Source organism: Thalia democratica, chromosome 5 (genome assembly GCF_965202585.1).
Source record: "Thalia democratica chromosome 5, ktThaDemo2.hap1.1, whole genome shotgun sequence".
Classification (NCBI taxonomy): Eukaryota; Metazoa; Chordata; class Thaliacea; order Salpida; family Salpidae; genus Thalia; species Thalia democratica.
In genome coordinates, this window is record NC_139169.1 from 61,459,032 (window position 1) to 61,475,308 (window position 16,277).

Here is a 16,277-nt window from a genome sequence, read left to right on the forward strand (position 1 = left end):
TTCATAAGATTCATTAAAGCTTGTACTAGGAATTTTCCAATTTAAGTTTGGCATATTGAAATCTCCAAGAACAAAAAAAGAATAGCTATCTGGCAAAAACTACTCAATCAGTTTAATTACATTTTTAACAGTTGGGGCGCATTTTGCAGCCAGTGGAGGAAGGTAGATAGACAAAAATATTAGTTTAGTCTTTTTTAAAATCAAATTTATACATAAGTATTCAAAATTAAGGATACTAATCAAGTTTAAATCATTTTTAATACTAAAAACTTTAAAGGAGTTGTTGTAAAGAACTGCAACACTTCCACCCCTACTTATTCTATCGTTTCAGAAAGTATTATAATTACGGGGACAAATAAGGGCACCGTTGACTTTAGGGGTCAACCATTTTTCAGTTAAAAAAAATAAGTCAATATCTTTCATATATAAATAATTTTCTAAAGTATCAACTTTATTTAAAACAGATCGTATATTAATATAAAAAATATTTAAATTACTATAAATAAAACTTTTAAAAGAAGACTGATTAATCTTATCAAAACTAGCAGATAGATTAAGTTTTTTTATAATAATCTAAAAGGTCTGGCTTACAGTGTCCTATCAATCACAGAGCTTCTGGGCATCACATCGAAAAAGATGATTTGTAGCTTCCATTATTTTATCGTTCTAAACTAAAGTTGTTATTAAGCCTTTACAGCACAGACCAATAGTTAAGTTACACAACCGTACATAAACTAAAAAGCCTTACTGCTTTTTTCCATAAATTATAAATTATCTAGTTTACAGTGTAAGGTAAATTACTTGTTTTAATGTTAATGTATAAGAGCGCAATATTGCGACTTAATTATTTGATGTTTTTTTGTATTTTTAACAACGGTTTAATCATATGAATCAGTATTTTTTAAACTTTCATGTGAGTGCTTTAAGTTATGATTTGTTAAATCATTTTGTATTGTACTTTACTTTATCTAATTTAGATTTATTAACCATAAATATTATATAGTTTTATAGCAGTAGGATTTAAAGTTATATACTGTATCTATTTTTAACCGTTAGTCTACATTAATTACATAATCTATAATGTTTATTCTTACTTTTAATAAACATATACATATATATATACATATATATACCACAGATGTTCTTGTGCTAAAACTTTATTTCAACTAACGGCGTTTCACTGCTAACGCCGTTAGTTGAAATAAAGTTTTAGCACAAGAACATCTGTTGTATATATTCCGATAAGCTTAGCTTATCACGATCTCCAGGATTTAACGCCTTTTAACGTTAAATCATATACATATATATATATGTATATACCTACCTCAGCTTCTATTTAGATCTTACAGTATTTTTTTACAGATCTCCGTTGAAGTGTGTTAATTAAGAAACATGTGTTAGCGTAATAAAGAAAGAGTACTGTTTAAACTTGTTATTATTAGTATTATATATTCAAGTGAACTTGTTTCGCTAGGATTTTTATTACCAAACGCTTAAATTTATATTTTGAAAAACTAAATTTTCAATATAGAGTTGTTAATTTAGGCACTTAGATTGCAAACCTAAAAACCATATAGTTCTAGAAACAACTCCAGGACGATGAGGAGTGGTCACTTTGAAGGTTTAATTTCAATGTAAATTAAGGCTAGTTCGACAAGTTTTTTATAATCATCACACAAACAAGTTAATTTAAAATTTATATTTTTTTTGACGAACTTCAGATGTAAACTCTATAAAATACTCAATATTATATATTATATATATAAACAAATTGTTGCAGATATTTTTCCGATGCTTCTTTTTTTTAAGACTTCAAAGTCGAGAGCTTCTGGTTTTTCTATGGCTAGAAAACACAAAAGCTTATTTAGTAGAAGGACTAGTACACAATGCCTGAAAGCTAGCAACATTATTGGCTCGACAAATTAACAAAAGTTCTATTTTAATTCAAAGTTTTGCAATAAAATATTTTAAAGCCCTTCAAGTAAGATCTGTGGAAGGTGATTTAGTTTATAAAATCACATTACTTTCTATATATATATATGTATGTATATATATAAGATATAACGTTTAAAGGCATTAAATCCTGGAGATCCTGATAAGCTAAGCTTATCGGAATATATACCACATATGTTTTTGTGTCAAAACTTTATTCCAACTAACGGAGTTTCACTGCTCTTTAATAAATTTTAGAACAGATCTATGGAGTCTCAAAAAAGCTCTTTAGATTTATATATTTTTCTTTATATTTATATACATATATATATATAGAGGTAGAAAAGTAACAATCATAAAACACTAAGTTTTATTAATACAAATGTTTCACTGTTCTGTTAGACCAAGCTATATTTCGTTACTGCTTAAATGCAGCCATGGAAAAATTAAAGTTAGGCAGGCGTAAATTTTCTTTTTGAAAGGTATAACTTTTTTGCAGGAAATACTGCGAAAGTTTCAGTATTTCTATTCATTTAATTACACTTTATTTTCTTTAATAATTTTTATGTCGCTAATTGAAATATAAAAAAAGTGAACATTGTTTTCGTTTTACACGACTCAATCATATGCACCTAAGAATTAGTGAACTGTATTTTACCTATAAAAATATTTTTTCAAACTTTAAACAGTTTTTCTAAAAATCTTTAAAGAGTCAAACCTGTACAAACATTTTCATGATATTTGTTTTTTATCAACTGTCTATTTAACAACATTTATGGTAAACAGTAACATCTTAAGTTATGTTACAAATTTACTGTTTAAAGTTTTTAACTAACACAGATTAGAAAGTAGTTCACACTTATTTTGTTACCTGCAAGTTAGTTAAAACGCAAAAAAAAACAATTTTCAAACTAAAATTCTAGTACAAGTTTTGAATTTAAAGCTTCTAATATTAATTTCCATAAATTTTAATAACTACTTTTATTAAATATTTTTCTAGTATGTTCAAACTTTACCTTTTTTATCTCCATCACGGTGCAGCCTATGTATTTAACATTATTACCGATAATAAAAAATTACATGCATTATATAACTTTAGTGTTTTGCTTTTACCAAAAATTTAAGTTTTTTATTAAACATTTATTTTGACAACAAATAAAATTTTAAATTATTTAGACCCTTAAAAGAAACGTTTTTGGTCTACTTACAGCAATTAACAATTAGCGTGTGAATAAAACATTTGAATATTTTGTCAGTAATTTTAATTAAACTCTGACAAATTTATGTTAATTGGTGATTAGCAACACAGATCATATCATTAACACGTCAGTTACAGAGTTTTGTCGGTTTTTAATGATATTTTTAACAAAACTTCTTAGCAAAGTTAATTTTATTTTTTTTTAATAGTTTTTTGCTAGATAAAACACTCTATAGGTAGTCTTTTGTAGATAGTTTTTTTGAAGTTATTTAGTTAGTATTTATAAGATACTTCTTGTTATGTTAAGAGTAAACAAAATAATTTTGAAAAAAACGGTTTTGAAAGTTTATTTTGGACTAAGGTCAGAAATAAACTAAAGTAGTATTTCGATTTAGAAACTTTAAAGTTTTTTTTTAAGTTTATTTTATTTATTTATCACATATTAGCCAATTTTTGTGATTAAAAACAAAGTTTTTCATTGAAAAGTGCTCTGCGCATAAATATATGACAAAAAAAACAATAATTAATATTAATTAACTTAGGATAATTTTGTTCTCTACTTATTAAACCTAAAGCATAAGCTAAAACTTCTTCAACTTTTTATACTATTTTAGTATAAAAGATTAATTTCTGTCAAAAAAAGAACATATTTTCTTTTAAATATTTCCATTTATTTTTTACAACAACTTAAAATTATTTTAAACTTAGGCTGTATGTAAATATTAACTAGCTCAATAAATCTAGATATTTTTAATGTATTAAGCAGCAAAATACTTTTCAATAAAACTAACTGATATTTAACAACTTTTATATTAGATATGCATATTGATTATATTATAGAACAACTTAAAATTGGTTAATTGAGAAACCTTTCTTAGATTTGTTTTCTGTTGTAATATACCTTAAATATTTTTATTGCTTAATTAACAACTAATTTACAAAATAATAAGTCGTTTTGACCTTTTTTTTTAGTTTTTTATCAATTTGTACAAGTATAGAAAATTTTTATTGTTGTGGTATTTTCTTAATTAAAGTCTTATTAGTTAAAAAGTTTAAAGTTTTGCCAATATGTTTATTATTCTTCTTGGCCTTTAAAACTAGTTTTAGTGACAATTGTTCTTCCGCAATATTATTATTTTGCATTTTTAAATTCAGATAAAAAACCATTTTATATTGCAACAAGCTTTGTTAAGAGAAGTAGTTCACCTTTAAGCTTTACCGATAGTTTTTATTTTTTTTTTGGGTCGTACTTAATGCTAAACGTTAGCATTTAGCAAAATTTTGGACTAGACTTTTTCTATTTACTGAAGAATTAAGTTCATACTTAATTCAAGTTTACTATAAACAACTAAAAAAACTATTTTAACATAACTTAATCGAGACTAATTAAAGATAACAAAACTTTTTTGTAAATGAATTAAGACAAATAACTAAAGTTTAACCTTTCTCTAACGTTGTTTGCTATTTCTTATTTACACATTTAATAAGCTTATCAAAACATCGAACATTTTTTTTGAACTAATTTGATAACCTTTTATTCAACTTAAAAACATAAGCTGTATATATATTTTTATGATAATATTAATTCTGCCTTTTACTTTCAAACTTAAAATCGAGTAGCTGATGTTTCAATAATCCGATCACCATCGTATTAACTTTAGCGCTCACTTAACAGTGTACAAGGATTAAGCGCTTTTCGAAGTTAATAAAAACCTGAAATAAAAACACTACTTTAAAATACGCGGGTGGATTGTTAAAAAAAAGCTGAAACCCATTTTTTCATTTCAGCCCATGGTAACCGGATTTGTCGGTTTCTATGGCGATAATCTGCTGGCAGATGTCAATGGGTAATTCGCCCCGTTTTTGGGGTGAGAGAGGGATTAGCGCCTCATCTCCTCGCAGGGGGATTAACGAGAGAAATGAGATGAAGGTGGATTAGAGATTAGTGCTTTTTCTTTGTGTTTTTAGTTTGAAGCTCGCACACAGTTTTTTAGATTATTCTCGTTGAAACGGTAGCCGTTTAGTTTTGAGTCTGTTGGTTAAAGTTTTTGTTTGTCTAAAGATAGAGAGTTGTTGTTTAGAAAAAATCATATTTGTTTTATAATGTCAGTTTTAAATATTTTATTTACATTTTTCAGATTTGTTGTTGTAAACAGTTATGGGTACTCACGTGTTAAAAGTGAACTACTTGAACCAACTGCTGGAAAAATTCAACACGCAAAGAACTAATAGTTTGTTTTTTTTAATATTTTTTAATATTTAAAGCTTTTTGAACAGTTCTTATATGAAAACTTGCTATGTTTTAGTTTTTTTTATTCAAAAACTCAGTTTTGTGTTTTCTAAGGCTTTAAGTAAAATTATTTTTTAAATAAAAGTTAAAATACAAAATTTGTTTTAACAGATCTTTTTTGCGATGTTAACTTGATAGTCGATGGCAAATTGTTCAAACTGCACAGATCTGTATTAGCAGCAAATAGCGATTACTTTTGGAAAATGTTCAGTTCAATTAAAAATGAAAATACATTTGTTTTGCCCGGAGTACCTTTAGTAGGTTTGTCAATACTAAGAAAAAAAACTGCTTTAGTACTTATTTTTTTCTAAATATCTGATTAATGTTTATTTACTTTTTTTTTTCAAATTCTATTTTATACATTTTTTTTAATACTATCCTATTTATGTGTTTAATACTAAAGTTTAAAACAGACTACTACGGTTTGAAAACTATTTTATTACATTGTTTTATTTTAACAAAACAAGCCACTGTCAAACTTATCACCGTTAAACTTTTTTGTGTTTATTTTTTATAATTGTGTAATCTTAAATCAGATAAACCGTCAAATTGATAATCCAGAATACTTAAATCTTCAATCTGTATTCTATATGTAGTTAAACCAGACAACTTGCAGGGTTTGAAACGCTGATAGACTACATGTATACGGCAACATGGGCCCTCAACAAATCAAACATCAACGACGTATACACTGCTTCAATCATTCTGCGGTTCAAACACATGAAGGTAAGTGTCTGGGCGCTAAAATAACTTCGACATCAAAGCTGTTTTTTTTTTTTTTGGTGTAAAGTTTTTGTTACAAATGTGCTTATAGTTTTAGACCGAATTAAGTGTGTTGAATTAGATGTTGTTGATTTAATAGGATTAAAGAAAATTTTTTTAGCTTTTAATTGCTTTGCGATTTAATAACCTAACTGGTTTTTTAGTCTTTCAATAGAAAAATTTTCCAACGGAAATATTCTCGTACAATGGTAAACAAGGACTACAAATATTTTTAATCACGTTGTTATTACGCTTATCTTTTCTTAGCATCAATTTAATTTGCATAAGCCTTTGACAGGCCGCTTAATTAATGGTTTTAAATTGAGATAAGCCATCAAAGCAATAATTATCTCTAATTAAACGAATATCAATCAAAAAAAATCTGGAAAATAAGTTTAAACACATATTGCAAAACAATTTTTTTAATAACATTGTGGCTTGTTCGATCGTGTTAAACTTAAGTTGTTGGGCTTAGCACTGCAATTAACTTGCGTTAAATTTAAAATGCGCTTATGACGACATAATCCGATTACAACAATCGTGTAGGCTAACTTCTGCCAAGTGTTAAATATTAAATAGCTTTTTCGAATTTAAAAGCTTTTGTAAAAGGCGATTCTTTTATTCCATTAAATTGTCTTTTCTTTCGGATTGTAGTTCTCTAGCTGTGTAGTTTTGTCAACTTTAGATTTATTTCTATCTCTAAAATATTTATATTTGCTTTTGTTTTAACTTGTGTTTGTTTACATCTATAATAAAGTTTAAGTTGAAAGTAAGCAGTATTCTAAAAAAACAATCACTTTTACCTTCTCAAAAAGAATTCTAAATCTATAATTTTCTTTTGTCTATTAACTTTTGTGGTAGTAAACATGTTTAAAAACTAAACAGTTTTTAAGAAGTTGTTTTGATGATTTGAACCACTTAAATGTAAAAAAAATAGTTTTATTAATGTTTATTTTTATGAGTTTAAAATTAAAAAGGACCTAATGAACAGTTGGCTTGAAATATTAGAAACTTTTCCTAATTTTTTCAAAAAACAATGACTACACGTAAGTAAAAGATAAGCTTAAAGTTATTTTTTCGTTAGTATAGTTTTAGAAAATTACATCGTAAAAAAAATAAACTAGCTTCTATTTTATAACGTTTAGAAAGCATATTTTACTATTAATTATTTACACTTATGTACTTAATATATTGTAATCTACACCTTTCGAAAAATATTTAAATAAAACTTTAAATGTTGAATACTTTGTTATTAATATAGGCAGCTTGCGAGAAAGTTTACAAAGAATTAAAAATAAACAAAATGAATGAAACAAATAAAATTTCTGCATCAAGAAAAATAAGTAGATCAAAACAAATAGGTAAGAAACTATAATGTAAATTTCAAGTAGATTTTGCATTTTAACAAACAAGTATCTTAAAGAACTTTTTTTTAAGTAGTTTATTTAAAATTCTTCTAAACTAACAGTTTGGTTTTTACAATTTTTAAAATACGAAAGCTTTATTCAAAATAACTGTGGAATGTTTAGTTTAAGTTCCAACTTATTTATATCAAAAAAAATTAGAAAAAAACATTGTTGTTAAACATTTTTGTATAAAAAAAATATTCAAACCGAACATTTCTACAGATAAAGACAACATTAATTCTCCCTTATCATTAAAAAAAATAAAAAATGAGCCAGCCCAAAACAACTTGAATAAAAAAATAGAAGAAACCTTTAGAATGTGTAAAACAACATTAATTGACACTAAAAAGGTATGTCATTAATCTGTGATTATTAATATTTAATCATTACACTTAAGACAAAATCTCGTGGTTAAATTATTTTAAGAAAACACTAATATTAATAATTTTGTTTATTTTTTTTTGTTCAAACAAGTTAGAATGATTATTTAATTAAAATCATTTTAAGAACTTCAAAGTTAAACTTTTAACATATAAACTTTTTACTGCATTATAATTCATAAGACTACTTTTTATAAGCATAACTAATTTCAGCACATGAGCAGCAGTTCATCAACAAGCAGCTCGAATATCGAAGAATACGTTTCTTCGGAGGAGGAAAGCAACAAGAGAAAGTTATCAGTTGACAGAGATCAAGTCAAGATAGATGAGAAAAGATTAAAGCTCAGCAACAAAGACCCTGTTGGTCATTGTAAGTTGGAACGTATCTGATATGAATTTTTGAGAAACATTTACACCAAGAATGTTTTGCGACAGTTTTTATAAGTTGTTCATAAAACTAAACTATTTTTTAACTTGTGTTGGTAAACTAAGACTATTCTAACATGTGTTTTTAATATATTATCTATAAACCTTTATGCCATAAGTACATTTTTATTAAAGTAAGTGTTCAGTGTATGTAATACAATATTACTTATAGTTAGACATAAAATTTAGTACAAAAAAACAAAAAGTTTATATTTTAAGCTTTATTAGCAATTTTAAACAATTCTATTTTTAATTACACTATAGAACTAAAATGTTACCATACTTAACTTTACATATTTGTGTACAAATAATGTCAAACATAGCTTAATTTCGTTTATACGCCATATACACTGTGTACAACAGTAACCGGATAAAAAGATATCTACATGAAAGAGTAATTAAGGGCCGAAAGCGCTTTTAATATTCCACCAGTAATCCGCTTACAACATGTCTGTTAAGCTTCAGTTTGTTCTGGTCTCTGTTCTAACAGCGGATTATAAGGGAACGAACGCGAAAATAAAATTAATAACAGTCAGAAATTTTTTGTAGAACTTCAAAGTTATGTTTAACATGAAATTTAATACTAGTTTCAAATCCTCTTTAAAATTATTTTAATAGGGGTGTGAAAGTAAAAAGTCATTTTTAAGTAATTAAACTGTTAAAGGTTTGCGAAAAAAAAAAATTAGAATTCTCTCTGATTAATTACAGACCACTTAAAATTTAATATATTTCACAACTAACTTATTACTATCCACTTTTTAATTAATTCTAAATAAATGTTATAACGGGAACAATTTTCTTTTATGCAACATTTATTTTGTTTAAAGTCGAACCAAATTTATTTGAAAAAAAATTGAAAATTTTTTGAACATAAATAGCTGTTTCAGCTGTGTTTAAGCAACAAACCACTATCAACATAATACTAAATAATGTTTTAAAAAACGCTTTTTGGTAAACAGCAAACAAACTAAGATGTAAGTTATATTTAATGTAAATCATATTAATACTTATTAGTCACCGCTTGAATTTTCTAAAATATAATAACACAAAACTAAATTAATCAAAGTTAACTATTGTAAAAACTTGGATTATAATATACTATTTTTAGTTTAATGACATACACATTTATTAGGTTATAAGTGTTTTAATGTTTCTGAAATTCTTAAACGGATACGTATAAGTAAATTAAAAAGAGTAAAGAAAATAATGGCAAATCACCTACAAACAAATTCAACACTTATCATTTTAAAATATGTCAAAATGTTTGTATTTAAAAATCGCTGCTTTTCGTTGCTTTTTATTATGTTTAAAATTAATTGCGAAAGAGAAAGCATTCAACTGAAAGATAAAAGTCTTTTGTTTGGCGGATTTAAGCCTCTTTGAATGGTAAGCGAACCTATTTAGAGAATTTAATCTTTCGTTTAAAAATACAAGTGTTTTTTGTGTACACAAGAGATAATCTCACGGATAATCTCCTTCAAATACATTAAAAACGACTTAACTTTTGCGCTAAAATTAATCTCCATCACATGTACTGATGTTCTGTTTGTTTTACAGCCGAAGCCCCTTCAAGCCGAGCAGAAGCTAATCCTCATAATCCCAACCGAGTGCTCGACTTATCTTTTCAGAAGAACGAAGAAAACAGCCGATCCAGCTCGCCAGAAAGAAGTAAAAGCACTTCAGAAGACGATTGCGACAAAGGAAAAAGTCCGGAGAAAAAAACAGCGATCAAGACGATGGAAAGCCTGGCGGCCCAATTGAGCCTGACCCTATTCAACCGGAGTATTCTGAACAAGCAGAAATATTTTGAGAATGGCGATTTGAAGCAGACGAGCAGAAGGAAACTGGACAAAACGAGAAAAATTAGTTCCAGTTAAACTTAAACTTTTTTTTAACCTTAATTAGTATTATTAAACATACGTATTTATTGCAATTCACGAGTCAAACTTGCTGAATTCTTTTTAATTAACTCGCTTTTAAAGGTTTGGTATTGTTAAGAATTGCTGATCGGATTAATGTGTCAAATCATTGTAATGCTTATAACCGATTGACCGCATTAACTTTATCTTTCAATGCTACAACATAGATCAAAGCTTTAACTAAAATGTAAAGATATTATATAGACTTTAGTAAACACTAGTAATCTATGTTGACTTGATTTTGAATATTTTTCTTGTATCAAAAACTTATCAAATATATCAAACTTCTGGTCCATTGTCTCATTTTAGTTATAAATATATAAATTTTTATTTTACCAGATAATTTATTATTTACAATTTAAATATTAATTTTCTTAGTATTCTTAACAACATAAAACTAAATTATATTTGATTTTATCAAAATTTATAGGTTTTATGTTTTAAAGCAGTTACATAACTAAACCAAAACTTATAATTTTATTCCAGATAATAAAATATTATGACATTGTACTGAACTACTTTTTTATTTTAAACACGACATAGAGTTTTTTAAATTAAAATTTTTTCAAACAAATTTTTAGTAACACAGAAACTTATTAAAACTGTTTTCTATGACTGTGCATAACTTATTCATTTCTTATAAAACAGCTATAAGCATTATGGTTTTCTTAAAATTATCTTTTTTATCGCCAAATTAAAGCAAAAAACAAAAATTTTTATTTTAAAGTATGCTTATTTAGATATATGTTGCAAATTTAAAAACTAGCTGTATGCTTTTTTTGGAAGAACTTATTTTGATGCTCAAATTCAAAACTTTTTTATTGTTATTTGAACTTTGAGATTTTAAAAGTTAAAAACAGGTTATTAAATAAAAGGTCTATAGAATACTAGAACAACTTTACAATTTATTCTTAAAAAGCTTGAATAAAGGAATTTAAATGGTACCAACAAAAGCTTAACTGTAATAGTTTCTGAATTTAATTTTATTGAAAGAACTCGAAACGATTAGAAAACTTAAAATTTAACTTTTGAAGACTACTTAGCGGCTAGATAAATTAGTATTGAAAAGATATAATTGTTTAACCAAAAGTTTACATTTACAGAAAAATTTACGAAACTTATTGTAGTTTATAAAGTTTAAAAAAAATCTTGTTTTTGTTGTACTTGATTTAAAACCCTAAACTTTTATTTATAAATATAGAATATTTTACGTTATCATATTTTAAAAAACAATACAATATCCCGTCTAGTAAGGCTCATCTGTTATAAATTATACATAAAAATATTTTAAAACAAAATAAAAACAAGAGACCGAAGAACGAGAGTCCGCTCGTACAATTCAGACACTTACTCCATATTAATGGCTACTATAAAATAACTCTAAACATAAAGTTTAATCCGGTTTAAAAAAAAAACTACTTTTTGAACTATTTAAACTATAAAAAAAGTTAAACAAACCTAAAAACAAATGTAAAATTTTTTTCTATATAAAATAATTTTTAGTATTGTACACAAGTTCACGTAACTATGAATTATTTTTTTCTTGTCCTAGACTAGGGATGGGCAATGTTTTTCAATCAACGGGCCGGATCCGGAAAAAATTAGTCATTTGCGGGCCGGAGCATCTCGAATTAGTTATTTACCGGATCCGGTATCTGAATCGAGCTGAATAATGACCTTTTAGATCCGTATCCGACTAGATACTAATTTTAAATCGAGATCCGGATCCGATCGAATTCTAGTTTAAATAAAAGTTTTGGATCCAACCGGAATCTAATTTTTTAGATACAGTTGATCACTTTTTTAAACCCTTTAAATTCACAAAACTTTTTTTTTAATGTGACAGCTTAAGATGTAGATTGAGAAATGTCACATGTTCAAATAATAACTATAAATATAATTGACATTGTAATTGACAAAGGTACGAAATAAAACATCGTACTTAAAAAACACTTTGCTTGAGGTAATGTGACAAAAAGATATTCAAACTAAGTTAAAACAACACAAAATATTAGGACAAAATGGTGTATTTATTAGTACACATTAAATTATAAAGTCATTCAAAGCATGTTTTTAAAGTCAAATTCTTACAATTTTGTTTTGTAAAAGTAGGATACAAAGTTTTATAAAAATTTTTAATATTGACCCTTTGCGGGCCTGTCACTTCGCTCGCGGGCCGGTCATTTTCACTCTGCGGGCCGGATCCGGCCCGTGGGCCGTACGTTGCCCACTCCTATCCTAGACCATAAAAGTTCTTAAGATTTTTTTTATTGATTTTTAATTTATTTTATTTAATCGCTTCAAATGATTTTTTAGGTTTATATTAAAACTAAAGAGTCCTACTACTAGGCGTACAATTAAAATATAATTATAATACGATTATGAAAATCCCAAAAATATGGGTCTACAAAAGTTTAGATCTTTAATTCCTCAATTTAAGACTAAAAATAAAGTAGTTTATAAATTCAAAAATGTTTTATAGTTTGTCTTAAAATTTTAGATTTTGTCAAAAATATTTCATTGAAATAAACACTCTTAATCTAAGCTCCCGTTTTCTATTTGTATTTAAACAACTTAGTTTTGTAATATTTAGTTTGATATTTGATAAAGTTATCTATAAATAAATAAACAAACTATTTAAATTTAACTTTGCCAAAAATAATATATAAACATTTTAGGCTATAAATTGTATAGAGTTATTTGTCAAAATTAAATAATATTGATCAATTTATTCAAATGTAAAGAGCTTATCTAAATAAAGATGTGCAAATTAAATACGTTTTTACAACCAAATAAATAAAAGTAAATAAATAAATAAAACAATGGTTTTAAATATAACACTTAATTTGCACATATTTATTTAGCCTATAAGATGTATAATATACTTTAGTTTAGATAACTTTTTGAATCATGGTGATAGCCATTTTTTATAAGATGATATACTTTAGTTTATTTTAGTTTTATTTTTTTTATTACTTGTGCGTGCTAAAGAATTTATTTTTTTAAATGAGTATAAGTGAACTAAAATGTTGTAATAAAACTGTCACAAAAAAACATAAATGTACAAGTCTAATAATTATCAGCGTTCATTGCTTCAAAAGTCTTTTCGAATTGCTTAGCTACAATGGTAATAAAGTCTTCAAATCCGTGCATGGCATTTCTCATGTTGCATTTTGACTCGATTGTATCAAACACACCTCGTACCGTTGCTTGAAAACTCCTGAAATTTTTAATAAATATACGTTTGGTTTATTTTTGGCTTGTACGGTGTATTAACTGTATATAAGTTTTACTACATAACATAATCGCTTCATTTGAAATATTAAAACACCTTTATCTCTTTTGTAGTTGCTACAATAAAACTTCATTAGCCTTATGAAAAGGCTGGATCTGATTTAGATATATTACATGCCATCATGCATACAAAAAAAACCAATAAAATTTGCCTACTTGTAAATGTCGTTTTGGTATTGCGCCCAAACCTGACTGCGGTAACCTTCGGCTAAAATTTGCGCGACTTTGGAAAAAGTGTCGCTTCCGCAATAATGCTCAGACGTCTCAGCCAATGAAAAATCAGTCATTTTCGGAAACTTAAACCCAAGAGGCGCGTGGTAACAGAAAACATCCAGTTCCGTGTTCCTCCCATTGTAATAATTGTTAGCCCATTCATCAAGAGCTCCCATATATTTGAACTTGTTCAGTAATTCCTGTTATAAAAATAGAAGCAATTTCAACAACACCTACAAAAATAATATATGTTGTATTTTACAAGTCTTACAGTTTTTATCAACAGTATTCAAAATGAAAACTCACTCTAGCGGAAAAATCTATTAGGATTTCTGGGTAGCCGTTCAAGCAATCACTCATTATGAAGTAGCCGCACTTGGACATATTGCGCCAGTTGGACCTAAAAATTCAATTTTTGACTTAAAAGATATACTTTAGAAAATGATTTTAACGGTAATAAGTGCTATAAGCAGGCATGTTTTAAATAGTTCCGAGTAAAATGTGAAAAAATACGGAAATAGCTTTCAAGATGTTGAAAAATTTATTATAAAGACTTATAAAGACACACTTCTTTAATTTTTAAGGAATTGATGTAAAATAGCTAGAGTGATGTTACAGTAATATCAGTTTTTAAGTTTTGTAGTTTCAAGTACTTTTAAATCTTCAACGGTTGTATTAGAGTTTTTGAAAATTTTTAAACTAACTGGCATTGCTTTGGACCGTCAAACTTTCTTAATTGAAGAAACTCGCCAGCCAAGCACTTACTCCAAAATTGGTCAAACAAACTGCTGAGTGGACATCCAGGAAAAATATCCATATCTTGAAAATTTGAATTAAATATTATTGTAATGTATTTTTAGGAGTTTTATTTTTTTCGTTGTATATATTTTTTTGTAATTTTTTTTTACGCAGATATAATTTAAAAACTTTTTAATTTTTGATAATATTTTTTGAGTACTTACCGTCGGGTGAAGTTTTATTTTCTGCATACAACGAATGCTCTGAAAAATATTTCTTTTAGTGAAAAAATTGATAAAGCAAACTTATTGGGTCATTTATTAATATAAGTTACAGAAAGCAGTTTGAGTTTAAAAGAGTAACCTGTAAGGTTAGGATGCCCAGTAGGAGAATAAGGTCCAATTGTTGTAGTTGTTTTATTTTCTTCACCTTTATTTGATATTTCCATCATTTCCAAAAAAACAAAAAAAAAAAGCAACATTTTATATTAAGCTCTAAATATTTAGTTAGATTTCTTCAAGTAGTTCTAAAAATAGTATAGCCGGCTTATAACAAGGTTTATCTTTTATATTACTATACATAGATATGTTATACAAGTGTAGTTTTATTATAAAGTTTCGGTCAAAAGTGTTCGACATAAGATAATATACATATCTTTATTACGTTAGAGAAATCATTAGTTTAAACTAGTTGTTAAGGAATTAACATTTTGATTCATCTTATTTACAATGTTTCAAAACGAAAAAGAGAACAAATAGTTAACAAAATTTAAACCGTAAAATAAAAAGAAACCTTGTTTGAAAATATACAAGGCAGCTTTGGCGCGTTTTAACCTGTGACGACAAAGTTTAAAAAGCACTTTGGTGTTTTACTCAGATTAATCAAGAAAAAACTTGTGTAACATTAAAACTTCAAAATAAAAAAACTAATATAACTACCGTCATAATATTTAAAAGCCATTTGGTATCCTTTGCGAGTATCTAAATGGTCAGAATAAAAAGTAACATCAACAGTTCCTTTTACTACTGGTCTGACATAAATTTTCCAGTATTTTTGTTCACTATACTTTTCTACACTGTTACCGAAATCAACCTGAATAAAAAAAGTAGATTTAAGAAAATAAACTTAATTAAAAATATTTTATCAAACAACTGGACCTCTGCTTAATTACATTTGATTTTTTTTTTCTTATAATTAAATTTTTAAGGTTCAAACAGTTTAGTCTTAATGCAACAAACTTATATATTTACAAAAAAGTATATGGTGTCATAGTGGCATTAAACCTTCAAGTAATCATACCCGTATTCCACATCTCCGTTCAGCACGAATTCCATGTAACCTTCTTCTGGAACATTGATATACCATTTGCATTCAGTAGATTCCGGATACTTTTGTGGGTAATTTGGTGTATGGATGTACTGGAACTCAGATGTAAGATTTGTGTTAAATCCACAACTTACTGATGAATCTATTTTTTAAACAAAAATATTAAAAGTGTGACATTGTTGTTTATTATAAATAAAGTATAGATAGTATTTTTAATTGTTTGACTACTTATTAGCTGTTTATGAAAAAACAGAAAGTCATGCTTTTTTTTTCTATGAAGTACATTGTCAAGCTTATTCAAATGTATATACAATTAACCATTAAGAAAGAAAAGCTTAGCTAAACAAACTTATTGTATTTAGTTGTATAACAAGCCTTTAAAATATAGCATCT

At 26.5% G+C, this 16,277-nt stretch overlaps 1 protein-coding gene across 2 annotated transcripts; it reads left to right on the forward strand.

The window, feature by feature from the left end:
• Positions 1 to 5,268: 5,268 nt before the first annotated feature.
• Positions 5,269 to 10,643, forward strand: LOC145835650 (uncharacterized). 2 transcript variants are annotated; one of them, XM_082943329.1, is made up of 7 exons: positions 5,269 to 5,361; positions 5,532 to 5,681; positions 6,037 to 6,146; positions 7,444 to 7,543; positions 7,811 to 7,938; positions 8,182 to 8,338; positions 9,952 to 10,643. In XM_082943329.1, exons 1-7 carry the CDS (start codon positions 5,289 to 5,291, stop codon positions 10,269 to 10,271), a joined length of 1,038 nt encoding a protein of 345 aa, XP_082799455.1. In that variant the 5' UTR covers positions 5,269 to 5,288; the 3' UTR covers positions 10,272 to 10,643. The 2 variants fall into 2 exon arrangements, with proteins under 2 accessions (XP_082799455.1, XP_082799456.1); XM_082943330.1 differs by having other exon boundaries at positions 8,182 to 8,328; positions 9,952 to 10,289.
• The last annotated feature ends 5,634 nt before the right edge of the window (positions 10,644 to 16,277 follow it).